The sequence below is a fragment of the Bombus impatiens genome, unplaced genomic scaffold (assembly GCF_000188095.3).
Source record: "Bombus impatiens unplaced genomic scaffold, BIMP_2.2 scf_0102, whole genome shotgun sequence".
Classification (NCBI taxonomy): Eukaryota; Metazoa; Arthropoda; class Insecta; order Hymenoptera; family Apidae; genus Bombus; species Bombus impatiens.
The window spans coordinates 4,884,768-4,905,927 of record NT_176521.1 but is presented as its reverse complement, the minus strand read 5'-3'; the positions used below and the strand labels follow the sequence as shown (position 1 = coordinate 4,905,927).

At 38.2% G+C, this 21,160-nt stretch overlaps 3 protein-coding genes across 5 annotated transcripts in view; 1 reads left to right on the top strand and 2 right to left on the bottom strand.

The window, feature by feature from the left end:
• Positions 1-21,160, bottom strand: part of LOC100747795 (RING finger protein 17) — a 310,925-nt gene that overhangs the window by 274,774 nt on the left and 14,991 nt on the right. The window lies entirely within an intron of this gene.
• Positions 1-21,160, top strand: part of LOC105682185 — a 67,918-nt gene that overhangs the window by 35,042 nt on the left and 11,716 nt on the right. The gene's annotated exons all lie outside the window — the stretch shown is intronic.
• On the bottom strand, positions 9,273-16,864 carry LOC112212060. Of its 2 annotated transcripts, XM_024364615.2 has the most exons (3): positions 16,854-16,864; positions 9,456-10,044; positions 9,273-9,412 (listed from the first exon to the last, which is right to left on the bottom strand). In XM_024364615.2, exons 2-3 carry the CDS (start codon positions 9,789-9,791, stop codon positions 9,392-9,394), a joined length of 357 nt encoding a protein of 118 aa, XP_024220383.1. In that variant the 5' UTR covers positions 9,792-10,044; positions 16,854-16,864; the 3' UTR covers positions 9,273-9,391. The 2 variants fall into 2 exon arrangements, with proteins under 2 accessions (XP_024220383.1, XP_033174506.1); XM_033318615.1 differs by lacking the exon at positions 16,854-16,864 and having other exon boundaries at positions 9,456-10,156.

Sequence of the window (21,160 nt, the reverse complement as noted above, 5' to 3'; positions counted from 1 at the left end):
GACAGAGAAATTCCTGACGCGATAAAAACCTCGGCAGAATGACAATGGTGTTTACGAGGAAGAAACTTAGCGTCAGCGGTGATTAACGGAGAAGTTCCTATTTAAAAAGCTGCACCAGAGCTCGTTTTTTGTCATTACCATACTACGTTGCCAAATATTTGTTTTTCTCCGTACACGTTTGCACTTTCCTGAATAACTGAGATGAAAGTGTTCCGTGGTAAGAAGGTGGGTAAAAGTGGCTGACTAATGAAGAGAAGATATCAATCAAAGTATGAAACAGTGTCAGGAATAAGTCTATGTTCCTCAGTTTATGTAACAATTTGGTAGCCGCGCGTACTTTAATCTATCAGTTGATCGTTCGTAGGTGTATTTAGTGTTTCGGTGTGTTCTATCTTAACTGGAACAATTTACTGTCGTATAGAAAAATGTTTGGAGAAAAGACGGCTTAGAATTCAAGGATCTGATCTTAAGTATTCTTTTCTCTTTTCTTTTTTCCTTTACAATGTCTTCCTTAATATATTTACTTATTACCAGACGATATCAATAACTTTTCTTCGCTTCATTTACAAAATATTATATGGTACGAAATTTAGCTCTACTTGAGTTATGTCTAATCTAAACAAGATTCTAAAATATATAACCCGAATATCGATATCTAAACAACTATTTGTATGTCAAACTATAATTAACAAATTTCTTCGTATGAAAATTCCATATAACTTTAATAATTTATTTAATTATATCTTGCCTAATAGTAACCTTAATAACATGTAATTTCCATGATAAGCAATTACATCGGAAAAAATCACCTTATTACGTCAGATTCTAACAATTAGTAGGAGAATCCAGACGATTCCAGACGAATTCTCCGGTGCAATTTTCCGCAATGACCTTTACCTTCGATTCGAATTCTCATCGCGTTTCAACCCTTTCGAAATTTTACAACATCCGCGCCGTGTTCTCGCGGAAGCCTGTTATTCGGCTGAATTCCACAGATAACTAGCGTTCCTCTTTACCATTTCCACGAAAATTCCAACTGACGACACATAGAGCTGTAAAGAAACATCCTAAGGAGAGATCATTGGCGCGCGTTCGCATCAAAGTCGGGAGACAGAGGGTTGCGCAACGAGTGGCATCAAAATTAGCGAAACTTCAGTCACTTGCGCACCCCGTATAAACGAGCGGAAATCTATTTCAGTCGAGGAATACGAGTGCTCGCGCGACAAATAGACAGATATGAAAGGGGAGGCGCGGACGAGGAAAAAAGGAATGATACAACGACGACGACGACGACAACGACGACGACGACGACGACTATGACTAAGATAAGGAAGAAAAGACGAGAAACGTGGCGAAGAAGAAAGAAGAAAAGCAGGAAGAATAGAAAAGAAGAAAATAGTCGGCGTTCTAGAAGAAGAGAAAAGGTGGATACCGAAAGTCAGCGATGAGACGATGCGAATAATTGAAATTTTCCAGAACGAGAACTTAGCTTCTGTTCGTTGGAGTCTCACTGAGTGCAACGAGGAACGTGTACGTATCTCCATCGATCTCTGACTCTGACTCATGCAAACATCCGCACCGCGTCTAACCGTCGTCGTCGACAGCCTTTTCAATGCGACAGGGAAAATCTGAAGGGGCTGTGGAACCCGGTATCGCCACGCGCAAAAGTGGAATAGCCGTTTAGAGCGGCGAAGAACCGTGAAAACGCGGTCCTTGCACGTTGGATCTGACCTGAAAATAGAGAGGCGACGATGCTTCTAACGCGAAGGCAGAAAATTCAGAATAACGAGGCTAGAACGAAAATGAGAATCGAAGGAAATGTGGGTACTTTGATCTTCAGGAATTATTGTCACGCTGTTTGGTTATTGGGAATTTGCTGAACAGTTTTATGCGCTGCGCGTACGCTGATTGTTGAAGTGAAATCAAGAGAAGGAAGATGCGACATTTTAGACACTAAGCTTTGTTAGTACGGAAAGGAGATGATAGACGATTTTTATTTTCTCCTCTAAAATGAAAGTTTAAGAAATAAATTACATATACTAATCTCTTCGTCTAAATTATTACAAAAAACACGTCGATAATTCTTAATACGTGTGTTGTTCTCGAATTCTGTCGTTCAAAAATGTCTTGTGTCTGATGAATACATGAAAAAGTTGTTCTCGATACACGTGATCGACGAAGATATTTTCTGTTTATTCAAATGCACAATCTTACGAGAATTTCGAGACAAAAACAAAGTGGAAACGCGTTACTCTCAACGTAACAATGACATCCAATAACGAATCTGTTCTCAAACTTTGAACAGGCTCTATTGGATTTCCATTAACCTTACGTTTCATCATAATCAACCGTTCGAGACGATAAATCTTTCACGAATAACCCGGCATCGTACGATAATTATCCTCGTTCACGCGGATCGTTTCTTACCTGTCTCTCACTCTCCCGATATCTCGTATCCAGCATAAAAATGCGTATCGAGAAGCCAAGCACTCGTTGGATGCCAAAGGAGACTCGAACTCGTCGTCTGTCTGTCGAGTAACGCAATTACGGAGCCCGAGTCATCGGAATGGAAATGTTTCGCGACGAATTGTCAGGATGCTGGACCAGAAATTCGCAGGCGACGACAAAGAGTCTAGCCTGGTGATTCCTGTCCTCCGCGAGGCGTCGCGGAAATAATAACGATGCTATTCCACCGTCGGGACAATGGGTGCCGAAGTGAGAAGAGGCAGACAGAGAAAGAGAGAGAAAGCGCGCACGAAAAAGAGAGAAAGAGACAGACAGAGAACAGAGAGAATTACCGAGCAGGAAAGAAAGATTTAGCGGAAAGCGTTAATTAGCGACACGTCGCAGGAATGTGGATACTATTAATTGGCAAGCCGAACGAAGTTGGCCATTTAGAAACCGCAGTCGGCTAGCGTTCGTAACGTTTGTCCTCTTAGCCACGATAGAAACTGCGATCACGCCGCCTCGAGAATTCCCATTCACCCTCTGTCAACGTGTTTGCATAATGTAGCCCCAGTCGTACACGCGTCTACGTATGTAGAAACGCGGCATAAAGACAGCCGTTAACCCGAAACACGCCAAGTCCAACGTTATACGCGGACACACTTTCTCCCTCGTGCTTTTGTATATCAGTGTCCATCGTTTTGCCACTGCAGCCATCTCTAGCTCTGCGCTTTCCAACGACCTCCCCAAGGCACTGTGTCGACGCGATTTCGACCTTGGTGTCGGTGTCCAGCCGACAACCGAGTTTCCAGCCAAGGGAAAGGCGAGTGTCTCTGTTTCCACGATGCTCGGGGACGCAAGTGAAATTAGTAGCGTTCGTGGTCAGACTATCTGGCTCGTTTGCAATCTGACAAGTTTGTTACATAACTAACGCCGTCTTTCAGGCAAATCTCGCTGTTTATTGGCGCCATTGCCTAGAATATCCTCGCTTCTGCTAAGCTGAATTGCATTTACGAGTTTGCTCGTCGTGGCGTACTGTTTTTAACGAAGCACGCTGTTTTTATTGGCAGTGTTAAAATAATGTTTATACGAGTTTTCGTTTTATGGACGAGCGATACAGATATCGCGTCTTTCGATTTAAAAAAAAAAAAAATTTCGGTCAAAAAAACGGGTTAACGAATATTGTAAACCCTAACGAAGTTAGAAGCTTCGTTAGAACGGTTCGACATTTCGTAGACATTTCGTTCCGCGTATTGTTTCCGATTAATTTTCTGCAAACACTCGTTTCCTCGTTTTCCTGCCATTAACAGCGATTACTTGAACATTTAAGACATTCTTGTCGTCCATTCCGAATCAAATAGCACTGTTTAGGTACAATACTAGAATAGTTTGCACACAATTATTCGAGGAAAGTTAACTCTCCATCGTTCGTCAGATTTCTTCAACCGTTCAGCGTTACATCGTACTACTTTTATTCTTAGTAACAGAACTGTACGTTTTTCTGCTTCGTTGCGGACAATCTGCGTTACGTTACCTTGTATTTTGATATTTTCCAATATCTGAATAATTATATCAATGACCAAGTTCAGTTTTACGCAATCTAGAAATGGAGGAAGAACATTATTCGACGATAAAATATCAAAGCAAACCGAACTGTTTTCAGTTGTTTTACATCGACGCAGGTTTTGCAACGAGATAATTGAGGATTACGATCACAGGGAAGTTAAAGCCACGAAGATAAAAATGTCTATAAATTGCGTTCTCGAGGAAATCTACTTATTTATCGAAACGATAGAAACGTCGATAAAAATCGATAGCGATATTGATTTTAAGGCGATTGCCGGCAGATTCGTTTTAAGCAACACGAGAAAATATACGATACGTATCACCATGGTCCCCTTGCTACTTCAACTTCAGGCTGGTAAAACGATCGAATCCGATACACGACGAAAAGGAAAACGCGCGGAAATTACATAACGTGGCATTCTCGACACGTTTAGCACGTAAAGTATCGATCGTGCAGAGGCACGAAAAATCTAGCTCGGTCGGAAGTAAAACCGTAGCAACCGTGGACACCGTAAAATCAGCGGACCAAGACCGGACCAACTGGCCCGTTCGTTCGCTTTCTCTCGGGCTCCCTTGTTACGTCCATACGATAATAAAGCGCTGCCATAAAGACTTTCTCGATCCACCAAAAAGTCCAACTTGCATAAAAAAAAAAGCGCGTTGCCGCTGATCATTCTCGATTAAGAGTGAATGAACGCGCTGAACTTCCAAACTAGTTGCATTATTCCAAAGATAATCGGGTGCACTCTTTCGAGGCTTCAACGTTTCTATTTTGCCAGTAAATAATATAGCCACAGACTACGACAATTTCTTTGTGAATGTCTTATCACTTGAATTTTCGATCGACGTAGAAAATATTGAACATAGAAGCGTTATTTGATTATTTAATATCAAGAAAACAACTATTCGGGGGGTAGCGATAATTTCCATGTACGACGCGTGCAATTTCTAACCAAGAATACGATTAAAATAATATTTATTGTTCCAATAAAGACCTATATGACTTAACAATAGCAAGAAACCGTCAGCTTTTACGTGATTCTAAATGAAGAGATGTTTGGAAACACTGTTCGCCGTTGCTATTACAAAAATGGAATTATCGAAATAATATAACTTTTGTTATGTTATAAATCGAATGGTTGACTGTTTCAAAGAAAAGAAAATTAATCCAACACTCACAAACATAAAATTCGTAGCTCGTTACGCGGTGTGTTGACAGAATGTTGATGAAACGACGTAAATAGTCGGAGGACCCTTTTACCGGCGGCTTGTCGTTTTATTCGGCGCATCAAGTCAACATCCACTTTGTTCCCGTCGTTTAAATTCTATTTGAACTGCCGTCTTATTGTTGCTAAGATTCGTGCCAAAGCGTGCAGAGGAACAAGCCTGCGAGAATCTCGTTCGCGTCATTGTTTCAGCCAAGCGGGACAATTATGCATTACGACTGCGCGCTAATAAGCACCCGTGATCGCGTACTAATCTTCTACCCTTTAAATTCGTCCTGAATTATCGTAGCGACTTTGTTGACGACAACAAAAGCGGCGCTAACGAATGCCCCGTAATGCGTAAAAGTGACGTCCTCGAATTAATACTTGCTTTTCCAGCGATACTATTTCGATGTAAATCTGATAGTATGGAATCATCGATCAAATTTCAAGCAGGAACTTACAACGCAATTTTATTTCGTGCTTGATATTTGAGTATAGTAATAGATTCTGTATGCTACAATACAAAATGCATATTTTATATTTGGTATTCCATATTTCATATTTTACATTCTCTATAATTTTATTTGTACAACTATATATTTGGTATTTTCTATAGTTTTACTCTATATGCTTTGTATTCGATATTTTCTATAATTTGGTTTCATATATCCCATACTCCATGTTAACTGTAAATTTTCATAGTAAATTACATACTACATTACGTACTATTTTATATTTCATTCTATACTTTGTATTTCTCTGTACTTTGATTATACTTTTTTTTATATTTCTATGACCCCATTACACATTTTATTCGACGTTTGTTCAATTAGGGATTACAAAATATGTTGTAATATCAGATCGTAGCTGTTCCTTTCGGTTGTTAAATTTCTCTAACAGATTTCGTAAACACACGAAGGCCAAGGAAAATAATATTAAATCGGAAAAAGAATGTGAAATTAAGAGTGGCTTTCGATTTAAACTTTCGAGCATTGTATGGCGTAGTCGATGTTACTGATATTACGTTCTTCTTGTGGAACGGAATGATAATTTGGATGGTTCTGGGCGTAGAAAGTGGTTTAATTAATGCGAATATTTCGAATGAAAATGCTGCTAAGAAGCGACGTGCATTGTGCGTGACACAGTACAGTTTTAAGTGTACGTATTATTACTGCTGGTTCCAAGTTAAATGTATCGACTATCCGGAGAATAAAAAATAAAGCAATTAGCGCGGACTTTCGAAATGGAAACTCATCGACTTCATGATTTAGCCGCGTTATAAAGAGATAAATGTCGATGTGCCTCGATAAGTTTGATTACACCCGTTGTTAACATTAAGCGAGTATTACGTGGTGAAACATCGATCGCGTGTAATCTCGAAGAAAGATACTAATTCAAAAAAATATTCGCTTCTGAAAGAGATAGTAAGCCCTACTTTCAATCATTAATTCGTCAATAATTTATACACTTTTGCTCAATTTCGAATATTGTCGATTTATTAGGAAACGAGCTGCGATATAATTGCACGAACTCAGTCTGATTAAAAGTACAAAGTAAAAAAATATATTACGATAGTAGATAAATTATAGAATATAATTTAGAGCAATCGAATCGAATATAGAATATAATCTAGAACAAATACCACGATTCGAAAGAGATAGCTCGTCATGGTTCGATAAAATACTTAATCTTCTTCGAACTTCGTAAAATTATAGGATTTAGCTGAAAGAAACGAATTATTGAACGAATTATTTCTCTTCGTGATCGCGATATGAATTCAATAGAATCCCATAATGTGAATTGATAGAATTCATAAAAGAATTTCAAATTGACTAGAAAGAAATAGAAGTAAAATATCGAAAAATCGATCAAAGTAATCAAATGCTTGCGAACAATGGAATACATATACATTGGATGGAATATATTTGTAACGTAAAATAGGACGCTGAATGTACAAATCATCGATGAGTCTTAATTTAACAGATGCATCGTCACTGACGTCGGAATCATTCGAAGCAAATGGTTCGAAGCGAATAGTTCGAAGCGATCTTTAATTAAACGACGGAGGCGTATCGTTTTGCTCGACGGCTGCCCCGCTGTCTCTCTTTCTCTTTCTCTCTCTCTCTCTCCTCTCTCTCTATTAGATATTTTCCTCTTTTCCATTTGCCTGATCTACGTGGCCCACGAACCGCGCCGTTGCTGCTACCCTTTAGCGCGAATCAATTCACCGGGGCGGAAACAAGCGACACAAATATAAGAGAGGTAGCCTTCGATTTCTAAGAGTGCACAATGGCCGATGCGATCATTAGCACAAAGCGCGCGCCTACAGCCATGCAAATTGCACGGCAACCGGAAGCCAATTATGATGGCCAGGGCCTTTGATAGTTTATAATGCAATTAGAAAACGCTTGCCTCCTCCCTCACAATTCTTTCGCTTTTCATCCCCCTTCTCGACGAGCTGCTACTCATTCGCGACAATGTCTTCGTCGCTTTTTAACCGTCGTGGCGCGGAAGTTGGCCTTTTCTTCTCTTCCGTAGCGGTCGTTTTATCGTGAAAAACAAATGTTCACGTTTCCGCGATCCATCCACCGGAGAATGTTTCTCTGGAAACGCTGTACTCGAACTTCCAGCTGCATTTTGAAAGGAACAGCCATTGTACGCGTTAAACCGCGTTTTCGTCCCAAATAAGTAATACTCTATTTCGTTTATTTCTTTCTGTATCCTGGCCTTTCCTTATGGTTTCTTCCAATTGTTTACGTAAACAGCGACAACGTTCGAAAAGGGAAATGCAGAGAGCGGTCTTCTTACGTTCGGGTCTACGTAGTGGAATGCATGACGATTCGAAGAGGTGGTATAATCAGGAAATACGTGAGTTTTTGCGAACAATTGAGTTAGGAGTAATTTTGTTTAATTTGTTATTTGCAACCCTTGTGCAAGAATGGAGAGAATACTTGACGAGAACTGGTCCGAGTATTTGTATTACATGTGGTATAAAATATCATACGATCCAACATCCATCGTGTCTAATTATCATATTAATCGCAATCATACAGTCTACGATGATATCTTGTAACAAATGTAAGTGCATAACGATATTACTATTCTTCTCAGCTGTATGCGTAACTGTTGTAACTCTATTTAAAATTCCGTGGCGATATTATTCCGCGAGACTCTGGTCTATGAGCTACAAATCTATCAGAACTTTGTCGAATTCTACGTGCTGAGAGTCTTTAAAACCTCGTGTGCTCCCTTGACACGAAAAATCGGTGAAAACCACGAAAACTAAATCATCCTAACTTTCCAATCCATCTAAGTCATGCAAACTTTGACACGCTAATGGTCAAAAAATGAACTATTAATCCTGAAAATAGGATCCAAGAAGAACCGAATTCGTTCTATTTCTTAACGACTCGAGAAACGGATTAAAACTTCACTTCCTAAACAAAGAATTGCAACTAACACGTTTGTACATTAGCTCGCCAAGAACAGTCGCAGAAAGGAACAAAAACAATTTCCATTTCCATAGAACAATCTCTGGTACCGGTGGAAGAACGACTAGTTACCAATCCGTAGTTTGTGATGGGGGGTGGTGCGATGTTGGCGAAACCAGAAACGAACCCCCGTGGAGCAGGAGGCTTAGCCACAGCGCGGAACAACGAAAGCTCAGAGTTTCGACCAATCGATAGGCGAGTGACCATAGGGAATCGACTAACTTAGTTCGTGGGATAAGCACCCATACACATAGAGTCGGTTACTGGTGTTACTCGGCTGTTCTTCTATTAGCAACATCAACACTATCGCCATAGATATACATGATGCATATTGCCGACCATAAGTAGATTACGGATACTTGCACTAAAATATTATGTTATTCGAAAATTTCTCTCGTTTTATGAGGAAATAATAGACGCACAATGTTTTTTGTTTTATATTATTTTGTCGAATTACGTACGATCCATTTTATTCTGTTGAGATAAACACCGCAACATTTAACAGACTTGGTTTCACGTTTGTATGAAGGTGCACTGTTGTAATTTATTCGGCTTTGGACGAACTTTCGGTTTTACATCTCTTATGTCTATTTCTCTTCTTATATGTCTATCTCCTCTCTTTTCCACTCTATTCTATTGCACTCCCTTAATTATTCTATCTCTAAAAACTAAAACTAGAAACTACAAATTAACAACTAATGACTAAAAACTATTGCAACTTTGGTCTTTAGTCTCCTTGCTGTGCATCCTTCCTGTCGTTTGCCCTACTCTTCTCTACTATTGCTTTCAGTTCTGTTAAACCTTCTCCAGCCTCATTTAGCATTTTTCCTATGTCCTTTGGTCCTTCCATTATTTCACATTCTCCTATTACATGTCTCAGGTCTTCTTCTTTCCTTCTACATAGTCTGCATTTTTTTCTCCCTCTTCTTTCCAGTATTCCCTTGCTTTGGTTTCGTTTCCACATCTGAATCTTGTCAGTATTCTTCTGTCCTTCCACTTCATCCTCCCTTCTAAGTATTTTGGTAACTTTTTCTTTAGCTATATTTCTGTAGTGTATATTATATTTGGATTCCCTTATCATTTTCCCCTCTCTTCTGCTTCTCTCTTTCTTCTTTCTTCTATAATTTGGTCTGCTGTCATCCTTTCTTGCTCCTCTCCTGCTTCTATCTGCGTCCCTCCCTTTCTCATCTCTTCTAGTCTCTTATTTCTCTTTCTTGCTCTTTTCCCTTCATGGCCATTTCCCCAGTTTCTCTCTCTTTCCTTTATGCACTCCTTTACTAATTCCTTTTTTGATTCTAGGGCTTTCTCTTCATACCTTGCTGCTCTTTTTAATGCTTTTTTTTTATTTCTATTATCTTGCATTCTTCTATCAATATATAATTTGGTGTTGTCATATCTAAGCCTAATATCCATTTCGCATATTTTCTTTCTACTCTATCCGGTCTTTCTTCCGAAAGAAGAAATCTTCAGAAAGATCTAAAGCGTAACCACCAACATTGGACATTTATTCGTTACACATTCGTCGCAACAAATTTTCTCTCACTTCTAACTTATTTCTAAAATAAAACTGCTAGAAACGACCGTTTGAAGCGATAATTTTAAACAATAGACCCAACTACCCTTTCCGACTAAATTTCAAGATCACTTGCGATAAATTCGCAATCACGCTTCCGGAAACTGCGCTAGAGTCACGGACGAGCATTTTCAAGAAAGCGTTTAACCTGTGTATCGTCACGAGCTCGCGTAAGTAACGTGCGTAGGATATGCAACGAGGCGTCCGTGTCAAAGAATCGCCGCGTTTCCGCGACATTAGCAGCTCACCCCTGTGTCTCATTCGTTCACCCCTGTGTCTCATTCGCTCACCCCTTCCCTTAGTGTCATTTCCCAAATTCGATTTTTTATCGTGAGCATCGTGTGCACCGATGCAGCCTTTCGAACAAACAGGACAAGCGAAAATTGATGCGTATTGCGCGTTTTAGTTCGTTATGCAAAACGTAGCGATTCTTATCATTTTTCATTTCATCGCTGAAGCTAATCAATTAAGTACGATAACAGTAGGTTGTTCTTCGTAAGGCCGATAGTAATGCAATAAGAATGTTTCGCGTGTTTTAACAATTTACGAATTTTTACACTATTGTGAAAGTTTAAACTTTCTAATGGTTAATATCTCTTTATAATGTGATTACTCTAACATCCACTGTATTACGTCGAGTCATTGTAGACAAAACTAATCTTCCTGTTAGAGATCTTATGGAACCTTGTGAATCTTCTGATATTTTTGTACCATACATCGCTTCCTTTCAGAGATCACCACAATCTTGTCGCAAAACCATACATTTCCAATAAGATAAACTATGTACTGGTGTTTCCAATTTTCAAACGAATAAATAATACGATAATTCATTTACAGGCTAATGCAACTTCTTGCCAAATCTCTTACTGATTAAATTCATTTAAAGCGACTGAAATTCCGCGAAGAAATGCTGCGTCGTACCAAGAACACGTTACATCGAGAAGTTAATTAAACCATCGTAAAACGAGTACTTGACAAAAAGCCACCCTCGTCTCTACTCTACTTTATTGCCACAACAATGCTGAAAGGCACAATATACATCGAAATAAAAATGACTGCGGAATAACATTATCATAGCCCAGCAACCTATCGTGCTGGCTTTATAATCACTGAGAAATCCGGTCGGTTTTCATTCCTAGCAATCAACGTTTCCCTTCGTATCCCTTTACTCGTACGCTCGTCGGTATAAAAGGGTCGGCCTTCGTGCTATTTCTCTCGTTCGTTTGTTTCTCCATCCAATGCATGTAAAAGTTGGATGGAAGCAGTCGAGGGAGAAATACAGACAGCGAAGTCTGGCAGACAGAGGGGAGTGAGACAGAATACTTTTCGTTATTTGTAACTCGGCAGGTTTGCTTCGTCTCGCGGATGTTCACGTCGCGAAGTTCCACTTCACAACGTGTCTAGGTGGCACGAACTGGTCACGAAGATCGTAACGACAGAGGACAGGCCGTCGTCGCGTTTGTAATTTCAACGAGCGAAGACAGTATTCGCCGTGCTCTCGGTGTCGAGTGGGAAACTGTTCGTTCGAGTGCAAGTTTCGCGTGAAATGTCGCTAGACTACCGATACAACATCGTGACTCATCCACACGAGCTTCTTTCGTCTCTCGATGTGTACGCATACGACGCGAATGCGATTGTGTGTGTGTGTACGAGTGCAGCCACCCACCGTTGGGAACGCACCTTTCTTCCCCCTTTGCGTTACTTTGCCAGCAATTCGATTATCAAACGCGTCGTGTACACAGGATTAATGCAAATAAAGCTGTGCTCGTTAAATTCGACTCGAGAACTGGATCCTCGCGTAGGCTAATTTTTGTCGTCACGGTTTTAGCAAGTAGATACGCGAATTATGGTTGAAAGAAGGAAATGTACACCGTGGTCGTAAATTCCTGGCATAATTGAAGTCAGGCGAATTCTATGGCTTTTAGGGCTTCCGAGAAAATCGAGTTTGTAAACTTGTCAGATATATATGCGCGTGTTTGAGTAATTCCTGATTATGGAGGAACGCATAGTTCGCAGCTTGTTCTACACGCGTTTAGCAAAGTGATAAGTTAATAGCAACGATACTTCATTCGTTGGACACAAGCAAGCTTCATAGTTATGTATTCGTAGTATGTGAAGAATGTATTTGATATTTGACAAAACGAAACACCCACAGCTAAATAATCGGAGAAAGTATCGTAATAAGCAAAGGTGTACGAGCGCATAAGAATGACGAAGCATTGGCGAAAGTGGCGAATTACTCGGAAAAGAGCGTTCAACTGGATCAACGAAGAAAGCTGCTATTTTTCCACACGAATGAATTTTCGTTATGACAAATTCGTTGGAAATGAAAAATGGCAATTTGCCGTTTGAACTTTTAACGGAACTATTCGTTGGATTTTCGGTGTTCGGATACGAGGAAAATGATCAAAAGCTACGTTAAACGAAGTAAAATATTTACAGGTGCTACTATGCGGCCGTAGTTTTCAGAATATGAAGTTTTGAGAAGAATTCCACTTGAAAATTCAGGCTCGTAATTAAGCAGAATTTCCAGTCGACGATGTTGAACCATTTTCTAAAGAAAGTGTAAACACATGCGGCTCTTGGAGGAAAACGAATTCGAAAACTCCCTTATACCAACGTCTGCGCAATTGTGAATGTAGTATTGATCAGAATGAAAATAATTAAACTGGCAAAAGAATATGCTCGTGCATCCGAAACTTTCCTTTAATATTGTACGTGAGTCGCATCTCTCCGAACGCTGGCCGTGATACTTGGTTTTGTATTCGTTATTAAAAGATAAAACGCTACAATTGTTCTCCGGCTACTGTCCTTAATATCGTTTTTATGACAGTCAATTAAATTACAAATAGCCAGCAAACTTGCTTGTTTTTAACTTCTGTCGAGTCTAATGAGTCGTAGGAAAATTTAGAAACAGAATTACGCAGGATCTTTCAAAATGATTGAATCAAAATTTGAGTGTAAGTTTTATATGTCGAAACAAGAAAAAACGTTTATACAAATAGCATTGTATGTTATACGAAGCATTTTTGAAATTTCATCAACACGATAGTGAGACACGGTTGTCATGATTGTCATTTTTAACTAGAATACAGCCAGCTTAAGCTTATGCTGAGCAAAGTAACCACGTACCTAGTATCTAAAATATAATCAATTCTTTCGAAATAGATAGTATTTTAGGAAGAGTTGAGAAATTAATATTTTTAATGCAAATATATCTCAAGAGGACCCCATAATCAAATTTAATAAAAAGACAAATTTGATAATTTCGATAGCTGAATAAAATTATATCTTGAATGCATTTTAAAACACGCTATAGACACCTTTTCTTATCTATACATATACAGGGTGGTTACTAGTGGTACAAGCGGAAAGGGGGTGATTCTACGTGAAAAAAGAAGTCGAAAATATACAATAAAAATTTTTCACTTGAGGCTTTGTTTTCGAGAAAATCGACTTTGAATTTTCGCTCGGTACGCGTGCGGTACGTTATAACGGATCTCACTGTAGATCGTTGTCTCGATTGACGTTACTTTTTAAATTTGTAAAATTTTAAATTTTTAAATTTTTAAATTTTTAAATTCTTGAATTTTTAAATTTTCAAATTTTTAAATTTTTAAATTTTTAAATTTTTATTCTACATTTTCGACTTCTGGGTGTGTGGAACGTTTAACGATGGAAAAATGAAAAAAAAAGTTTTTATTCTATATTTTCGACTTCTTTTTTCGCGTAGAATCATTCCCTTTCCGCTTGTACCACCAACCACCCTGTATATAAATTGTAAAAATGACTGATTCGCTCACCAACGTGCAACCCAACTGCTATACCTAGAAACGCAGAACTTGGACAGTGTTACGACCATTCGCGGAGAGACGCGATCACGAAGAAACGCGTCAACGAGAGGCTTTAATTCTTGCTACGATTTTGATAGTCGACGCCGCAAATCTGTCGTTGCTCTGTTTCGATTAGAATAACAGAGGTAGTTCAAACGATTGTAACACTGAATTAACAGGATTAACATAAGCTTCTATTTTTAACAATATTTAAAATTACAATTAACACGTTACAAATGATTGAACGATGATATAACTAGTTTGTTATCATAATTCGACTCGACTTTATAGTATTTCTCGACGTATTCGTTTGACTAAGCGACCTTGATTTTATTTCTCTGAACTTCCCGATGCATTCGGTTTGACTTCTCGTAAAATACTCATTGCTCTTCGATTTTTTCCTTTGTTTTCTCTTGGAGACGACCCCCACCACGCTCAAGTCTCACGACCTATGATCACTAAGCCACCTTTTTTGCGTTGGTAAAATAACGGATCGAGGGCGAATCGATGTTTTTTTGAATTCGCTGCTTGGCAACAACTATACGCTTATCGCCACATTGTGTATATCTCAGCGGTCATGTAAGACGATCTGTCTACGACATTGAAGGACCAAGGGCGACGGTTAAAAACACGACCTTTAGTAAGCCTCGGAACGTAACAGTATACCTGTTTTATAGCGCGAAATATCAGATAAGAAAGGTATTTTGGAAATACGAATCCTGAAGAACGAATCCGTTTTTTCTAAAGGATATTCGTGTTCCACGTTTTGCTAAAATTCGAGACGCGAAATTCGACATATGGGCTTCTCATTGAAAATAGACAAACAGGCGTTTTTCGAAACCCAACCTTCGCAGAGATGAAAAAGGGTAGGTTGTTTTCTGAAAGGGTATCTCCGTATCTCCATATCCACAGAAGCTGGAAATTTGTGATTGGGCAAATGAGCTCCTCGTTAAAGATAAACAAACGTGTGTTTGAGCGTTTCTCTTTTTTTTTTTTTTTTTTTGCTAGTTTTAACGTATAAAACGCCTACGCCTAAATTTTTACACGACTAAACCTTTTAAACTACCTTTAGAAATAGAAAGAATTCGGAGATCTCATTGATCCGAGAAAATGACGGATTTAAGCGCGTATCGACAGCCACTTTCACCGGATCGTCTTCGTTAAAAGCAGAGAGATACATACGCGTTTCAGGTACGTTTGAGCTTTTTTTTTTTTTTTTTTTTTTTTTTTTGCTAGTTTTAACGTATAAAACGCCTACGCCTAAATTTTTACACGACTAAACCTTTTAAACTACCTTTAGAAATAGAAAGAATTCGGAGATCTCATTGATCCGAGAAAATGACGGATTTAAGCGCGTATCGACAGCCACTTTCACCGGATCGTCTTCGTTAAAAGCAGAGAGATACATACGCGTTTCAGGTACGATTACTTGTAACGAGCAATATTCTATTCAATTAACGTCATCAGCCGATCGAGCCTCATAAGAACGAAATGAAAATTCCGATCGAGCTCGTATAAATCGCATTAAACCTTCGAGTATCATTTTCCGTTCCGGCGAATATTTCCAATTTGTATCCACTCTCGAACCTTCGTTGATTCCGGCATCGCAACGGCGATTCTGCTATCCTTTGACCGTGATACCCTTTGCACTGAGCCGGAGAATAATATGCTTTGAAACTATTTGGAAGTCATCTCCATATCGCGTTCGCCGAAGAACTCGCGCCCTCTCTTTGTGGAACACGACGACAACCAACCGGGAATAGTTTGATCGCTGTGAAGATATTAACGAAGAACTGTATTGTGCCATAATCGAAGAAGCTGCGCCAGGTATTTGCGAAAGACGACGTGCGTGTGTGGAACGTTTAACGACATACAACGTGGTAAAAATGTTGGGTTGAACAGACAGATCGTTTGGTTTTTCGTAGCGAGACGAAACTGAGATTAAACAATTTAATTGAGGTACTTCATTTTTCATTCATTCAGGAACATTTTTCGAGATACTTGTCTTTTGTTGGCCTGGCATAGGTTCAAACGTGGTTCACCAAGGTTCAGCAAGCAACGCAAGGCCACATGTGCCAATCGTATCAGGACAAAAATTGGCGCAGCTCGAATGGGATTTTCTATCTCGTCTATCACATTTTACCGCTCTTGCATGTTCGGGTTACCATTTATTCCGCTCGTCACAGAACTACCTCGACAATAAGAACTTATCTTCTTTGGAAGACTACAGGGACGGATTGGAACGTTTTCTTTTTGTTTCTCAGAGGAATAAATTATTTCACGCAGATGGTATAACGAAGTTATCGCGAAGATGGCGAAAAGTCATCGAAGGGAATTCATTGATGGAGAACAACACGCGTAAAGGAGAAAACACGTACTTCAGTTTGATGGAAAAGGGAAATTAAAATGTAACGTGCTTTCCGTTCAACCCGACAAACCTAAAAAATCGTGATAAGAATAGACGAAAACGAGATACTTCGAAGGATATTGATTTTTCTAAATTTAACATATAGTTGGAGAAAATCGTCTGTAAAATTAGCAAAATACTTTCAAGATTGTAGCACGTATCGTATGAAACGCATGTAGAAGCGACGAGTAAGTTTAATCAGTTCATGAGAAACGTAACATATTTGGTAACTTGTCATATAGTCGAAGAAATAGCGATAGAAACAATTTTTAGTGCAATAAAATTATCATTTCGAGTGGAAACTTTTCTTTAAAAACTTTATTTAGAAACCTTATGTCAAAAGTTTAAAGCTACTCTTCTGATAATTGCGGTTTTATAAGAAGAGAATTAATGTGTATAGTTTAACGCCATCTCCGTAAGTAAAATAATTCTGGTTATAGGAAAAAAAGTATTGAAAGTCAACACGTGTGCATTCGCACAAGTTTCTAAAGTAAGGGAAAAAAATAGAATTTTATTCCCGTACTGATAAGTACGATATTTTTCATGGCGCTTTTATAAGTCGTTCCAGAATGGATTATCTTGTTTATCATACTTTTCCCTGGAACTACCTGAATAACTCGTTGAATAACTAGCGTTAGGGAAGATTGGATCGAACGAATATTGCGTGGCTTGAAAGGATTCATCCTACACAATTACTTCAACTTTCTTTATCGCGTGCAATTTTCAAAATTTAAGAGCGCAATATAAAGCATGAAATTCCCATATAACGTAACATGACAAATTTATTTCTCACATTGTCGATTATTTATTTTTATAAAAATACCTTCCTACATAGAAGAGCTAAACAAGTTTCGATAAAACATGAAACGTGTGAACAAGAAATAATTTCACTTAAATTCTCGCAAATACTTATCTGTCTATTTGCACATAACTCGCAACCAGTCAACAGTGAAAGAAGCAAACTAATTATCTTATTTCGTATCAATGGTAATAATCTGCTGTATCTTAAAATACCAAAAATGAAGAAACAGAAAAGTTCCCTTTAACAGCACTGATAAAAATCAACGTTTTATCATTGTTTATATAGTAAACAAAAATTAGACGTGAAACAGCATAACGTAGAGAAGGAAATACAAACTGTACTCGAAGAGCGCGGTTTAGTTAATTTCACAAACAGGCAATTTACAACAAAATGGGGTTAATTTAGCCATCATCAAGCAGCAGCAACAACGTATTTGACGAAACGGTGCATGAAACAACGGGTAGCGCACGATGGGAAATTCGCGGGGGCATAAATATTTGCAAAAGGAAAGAACACGCATTGTGGATGGGGCCGGGCACAAAGCACGATTATCGCAAGATTTTAATACCCAATTATCAAAGCGTTTCATCGCTAATTTTATATTACGTGTGGCCAGTACGAGCGGGCCAATAAGATCGGGTCGCATAGAATCGATTTAAATTTGCGGGGTACCTGGACCGAATAGTTGAAATTATTCGGGCAAATGAACGAGTCGGTTGAAAATTCAAATAATAGCGGCGCATTTGTGGCGCGATTATGTGTTTCAATAGATTCGGAACGTACCTACGAGTCGTTCACTTTTCTAAAAACGGGAACAAAGCGTCAGTTTCGCAAGCGGAATAATTAATTTTAAATTAAGAGGCCCGTCGCCAATGTAATTAAATATAAAACACAATAAATCTCCATTCTGATTGTCCATCTGAAAAGAACGATTTTTTCCATTGTGCCGCAGCTTACTGTGACTCATAATCGACGTTCGAACGGCGATCGAACGTCACCTGACGCAAAATGTATAAAACCTCCTCGTCGATGGTAATTGCTAGAGGGTGTTTCGCTATCGCTGATGTACCACCACTGGCTAAGGAATGGTTTTGCATATAGAAACGAATAAAAGATATCGTACAAAAACTTTCTGCCACGTGCGCTTTGATTCGTGATATGGACTCTTATCGAGTTACTTGTAGTGAACGACAATTTGATAGAATATTAAATGTATAATGTCAAAGGAAATCATTTTTTATTATATTTCGTATTTTTATTTTATTTATATTTTATTTGAATTTTAAACGAAATAATTCTTTTGAAATAAAATTTTAACGAAGAAAGATTAATATCCTTTTAGCGTAATTTTCCATTAAAGAGTAGATAGAAAAATATAAATAAAATTACTTATCGTTTTCTCAAAATATACGAATATTACTGGAACAATACTTTGTAGAATCTCATTCGACAAATAGGTACAACACGCGGTACGCTGTACAATTTGAAAGAAAGAACAGTTGGTCATAGCGTACTTTAAATACTTCAATTTCAGAAAATTTTGTAAAATTATATGATCCAAGTGGAAGAATAAACTGTGACGAAATAAATATCAAGCAAATCCTTGGAATTCACAATGTTCAAAAATATAATTGAACAATGTAAATTTGACAGAACAAGATTGTAATTGAAATATTGCATTCACGCAACGTCAATTCTTAAATAGGGCGGAAATGAAGCAAAAGTAAAATAAACTCTGCCTTTTACGTGTTCTCTCTATCCCTCGAATATAGGATCATCTTGAGACAACAGATACTCATTGTGCAACACTCTGTACAAATAAGTACTTTCTAAACAGAATCGATGTTCGTACATGCTCCTCCAGTATCGACGAGCTATCGTTCGAATCACAAATATACCAATCCATTACGACCGACCGGAATCCAAACTAATCGATTATTTATTGACATTCGGACGTGTGCACACTTTCCGCCGAACTGTTCGAGCACGATCGTTTGTCCACCGCGATATCTCGATAGGAAGACCTGCCCGGGGTCTCTATTTAATCGCTATTCGCCACTACCTAATTTTGTCTGACTAATTGAGCAACCACTGCGAAAACGTGGGCAGATCATTCGACAAGAAATCATAGTGAACGTGAAACTTCAACACGTTCGCTATTGAATCAATTTTGCGTATCGTGGCATCGCGACAAGGTGTAACACGTATCTTATAGTAAAATGAAAGAGTTCGAATATTTTATTGTGCGTTTGTAAACTTAAACTGTCGTAATCAATACGCGTTCTATTTTTCATATGATCTCCTTTATTCTAAATAATTCTGACGTATAAGGTACTGGATTTATCGAATGTTTGGATAATTTCGATCAGCAAAGTCCTTCTACCTTGGAAAATTAGTCTGGATGTTTAATAGTAATTTATGAGCAATTGATAACGATTAATAAAACATTTATGAGCAATTGATGGTAATTTATGAAAAATAAATCTATAGAACAGCCAGAGAACCGTGGAATTTCATATTTTAATTCAAACAGCATCTGTGTAATGAATTTTCATATACGAGAAGAAAGATTATCGATCACATGGAAAGGTCTAATTTCTCTTATAGCATGCGGTAATCAGTTGAAATTATCAAGGAAACAAGTAATCAATCACTATTTTGCATGTGAGGTAACGATGCAAAAATTACTAAATTATATTTCTAAGAATTATATTCAGAATTAAGGAAAAACAAATAGATTGATCGAAAGGTATAATGGACATAAACGAGAAGAAATATAATCTCTACGTTCGCGTAAGATGCCAATCAAGCAAACAATTAAAACGTCTTAATAATTTCCTAATCGTACTCGAACTTTCATTTCATTTTCTATAGCATCCCAATAATCGTATACTTTCATTTGTACAAATCTTTTATCGATTTCAAAGATTCTTTCGACAAAAATCCTAACGCTTCCACAAAATTTTCTAAATATTACTTTTCATTCGATTCAAGCGTCGCAATCAACCTCGATTCTCATCAACAATTCCAGTGACAGTCATCGATGTCCCTCGCGTCAACACGTCAACATGTCGTTTCTGCACTTATCCGTTAGAAACATCGAAACTGATTAAACCCGATTCGAAAGTATTTCTTCTTGTTAAATGTTCAGATTGCATGTGTTAAACGAGGAAATTAACAAGAGGAACGGAGCAACGAGACGCATAATGGTCTGGCAGGAACCCGGCAAAGGAGCAGAGAGGACGGGCAAATGCATGCAATATTGAATACACGCGTCCACAGCGTTGTATTAATTTTCGTTTGCCTGCCTTTTGTCGCTTAATCGAGACCGTATTGTACGCTGGCAAAATCGAGCGAAGCCATGCGAATTTTATCATACAACGCCAGTTTTTCCTGTTTTCCAAACGAACGATTCCAACTTCGTTTGCTGTTTTCTATTAATATCCTATCATGTAATCGTTTAATGAGTAGAAAAATTCTAGTTGTACTTCTATAATAGTTGGAATTCTTCCATTCTAATTAGAAGTTTCTGGTTGTTGCGCTGCTTTCAACGTTTTTAGTATCCAGTGATGTATTATAGATGAAGCAGGATTTCGAGGAATTAGATTACGTTCAATCGAGTAATGAAAACCAGTGTAAAATGTGGATCAGTGGAAATATTTTACGAATCGACTATTTAGAATTGCGGACAAAATCTTTCGGATTACAAATTTGGCAAAGTGAAAGAAAAGAAGGAAATTCATGTTATTCTATTTTATTTATTATGAGAAATATTACGTTATTTCATGAAATCTCCATCTTTTTAAAAACCACCAATAGTCAAAATCACACATTT

Bases quoted from the DNA above. Each gene is read 5' to 3' on its own strand.
- LOC112212060 (XM_024364615.2), bottom strand. From the start codon at position 9,791: ATGATAAGGGAATCCAAATATAATATACACTACAGAAATATAGCTAAA. The intron at 9,413-9,455 runs GCACAGCAAGGA...AATAGTTTTTAG, and splicing joins GGGCAAACGACAGGAAGGAT to TCATTAGTTGTTAATTTGTA.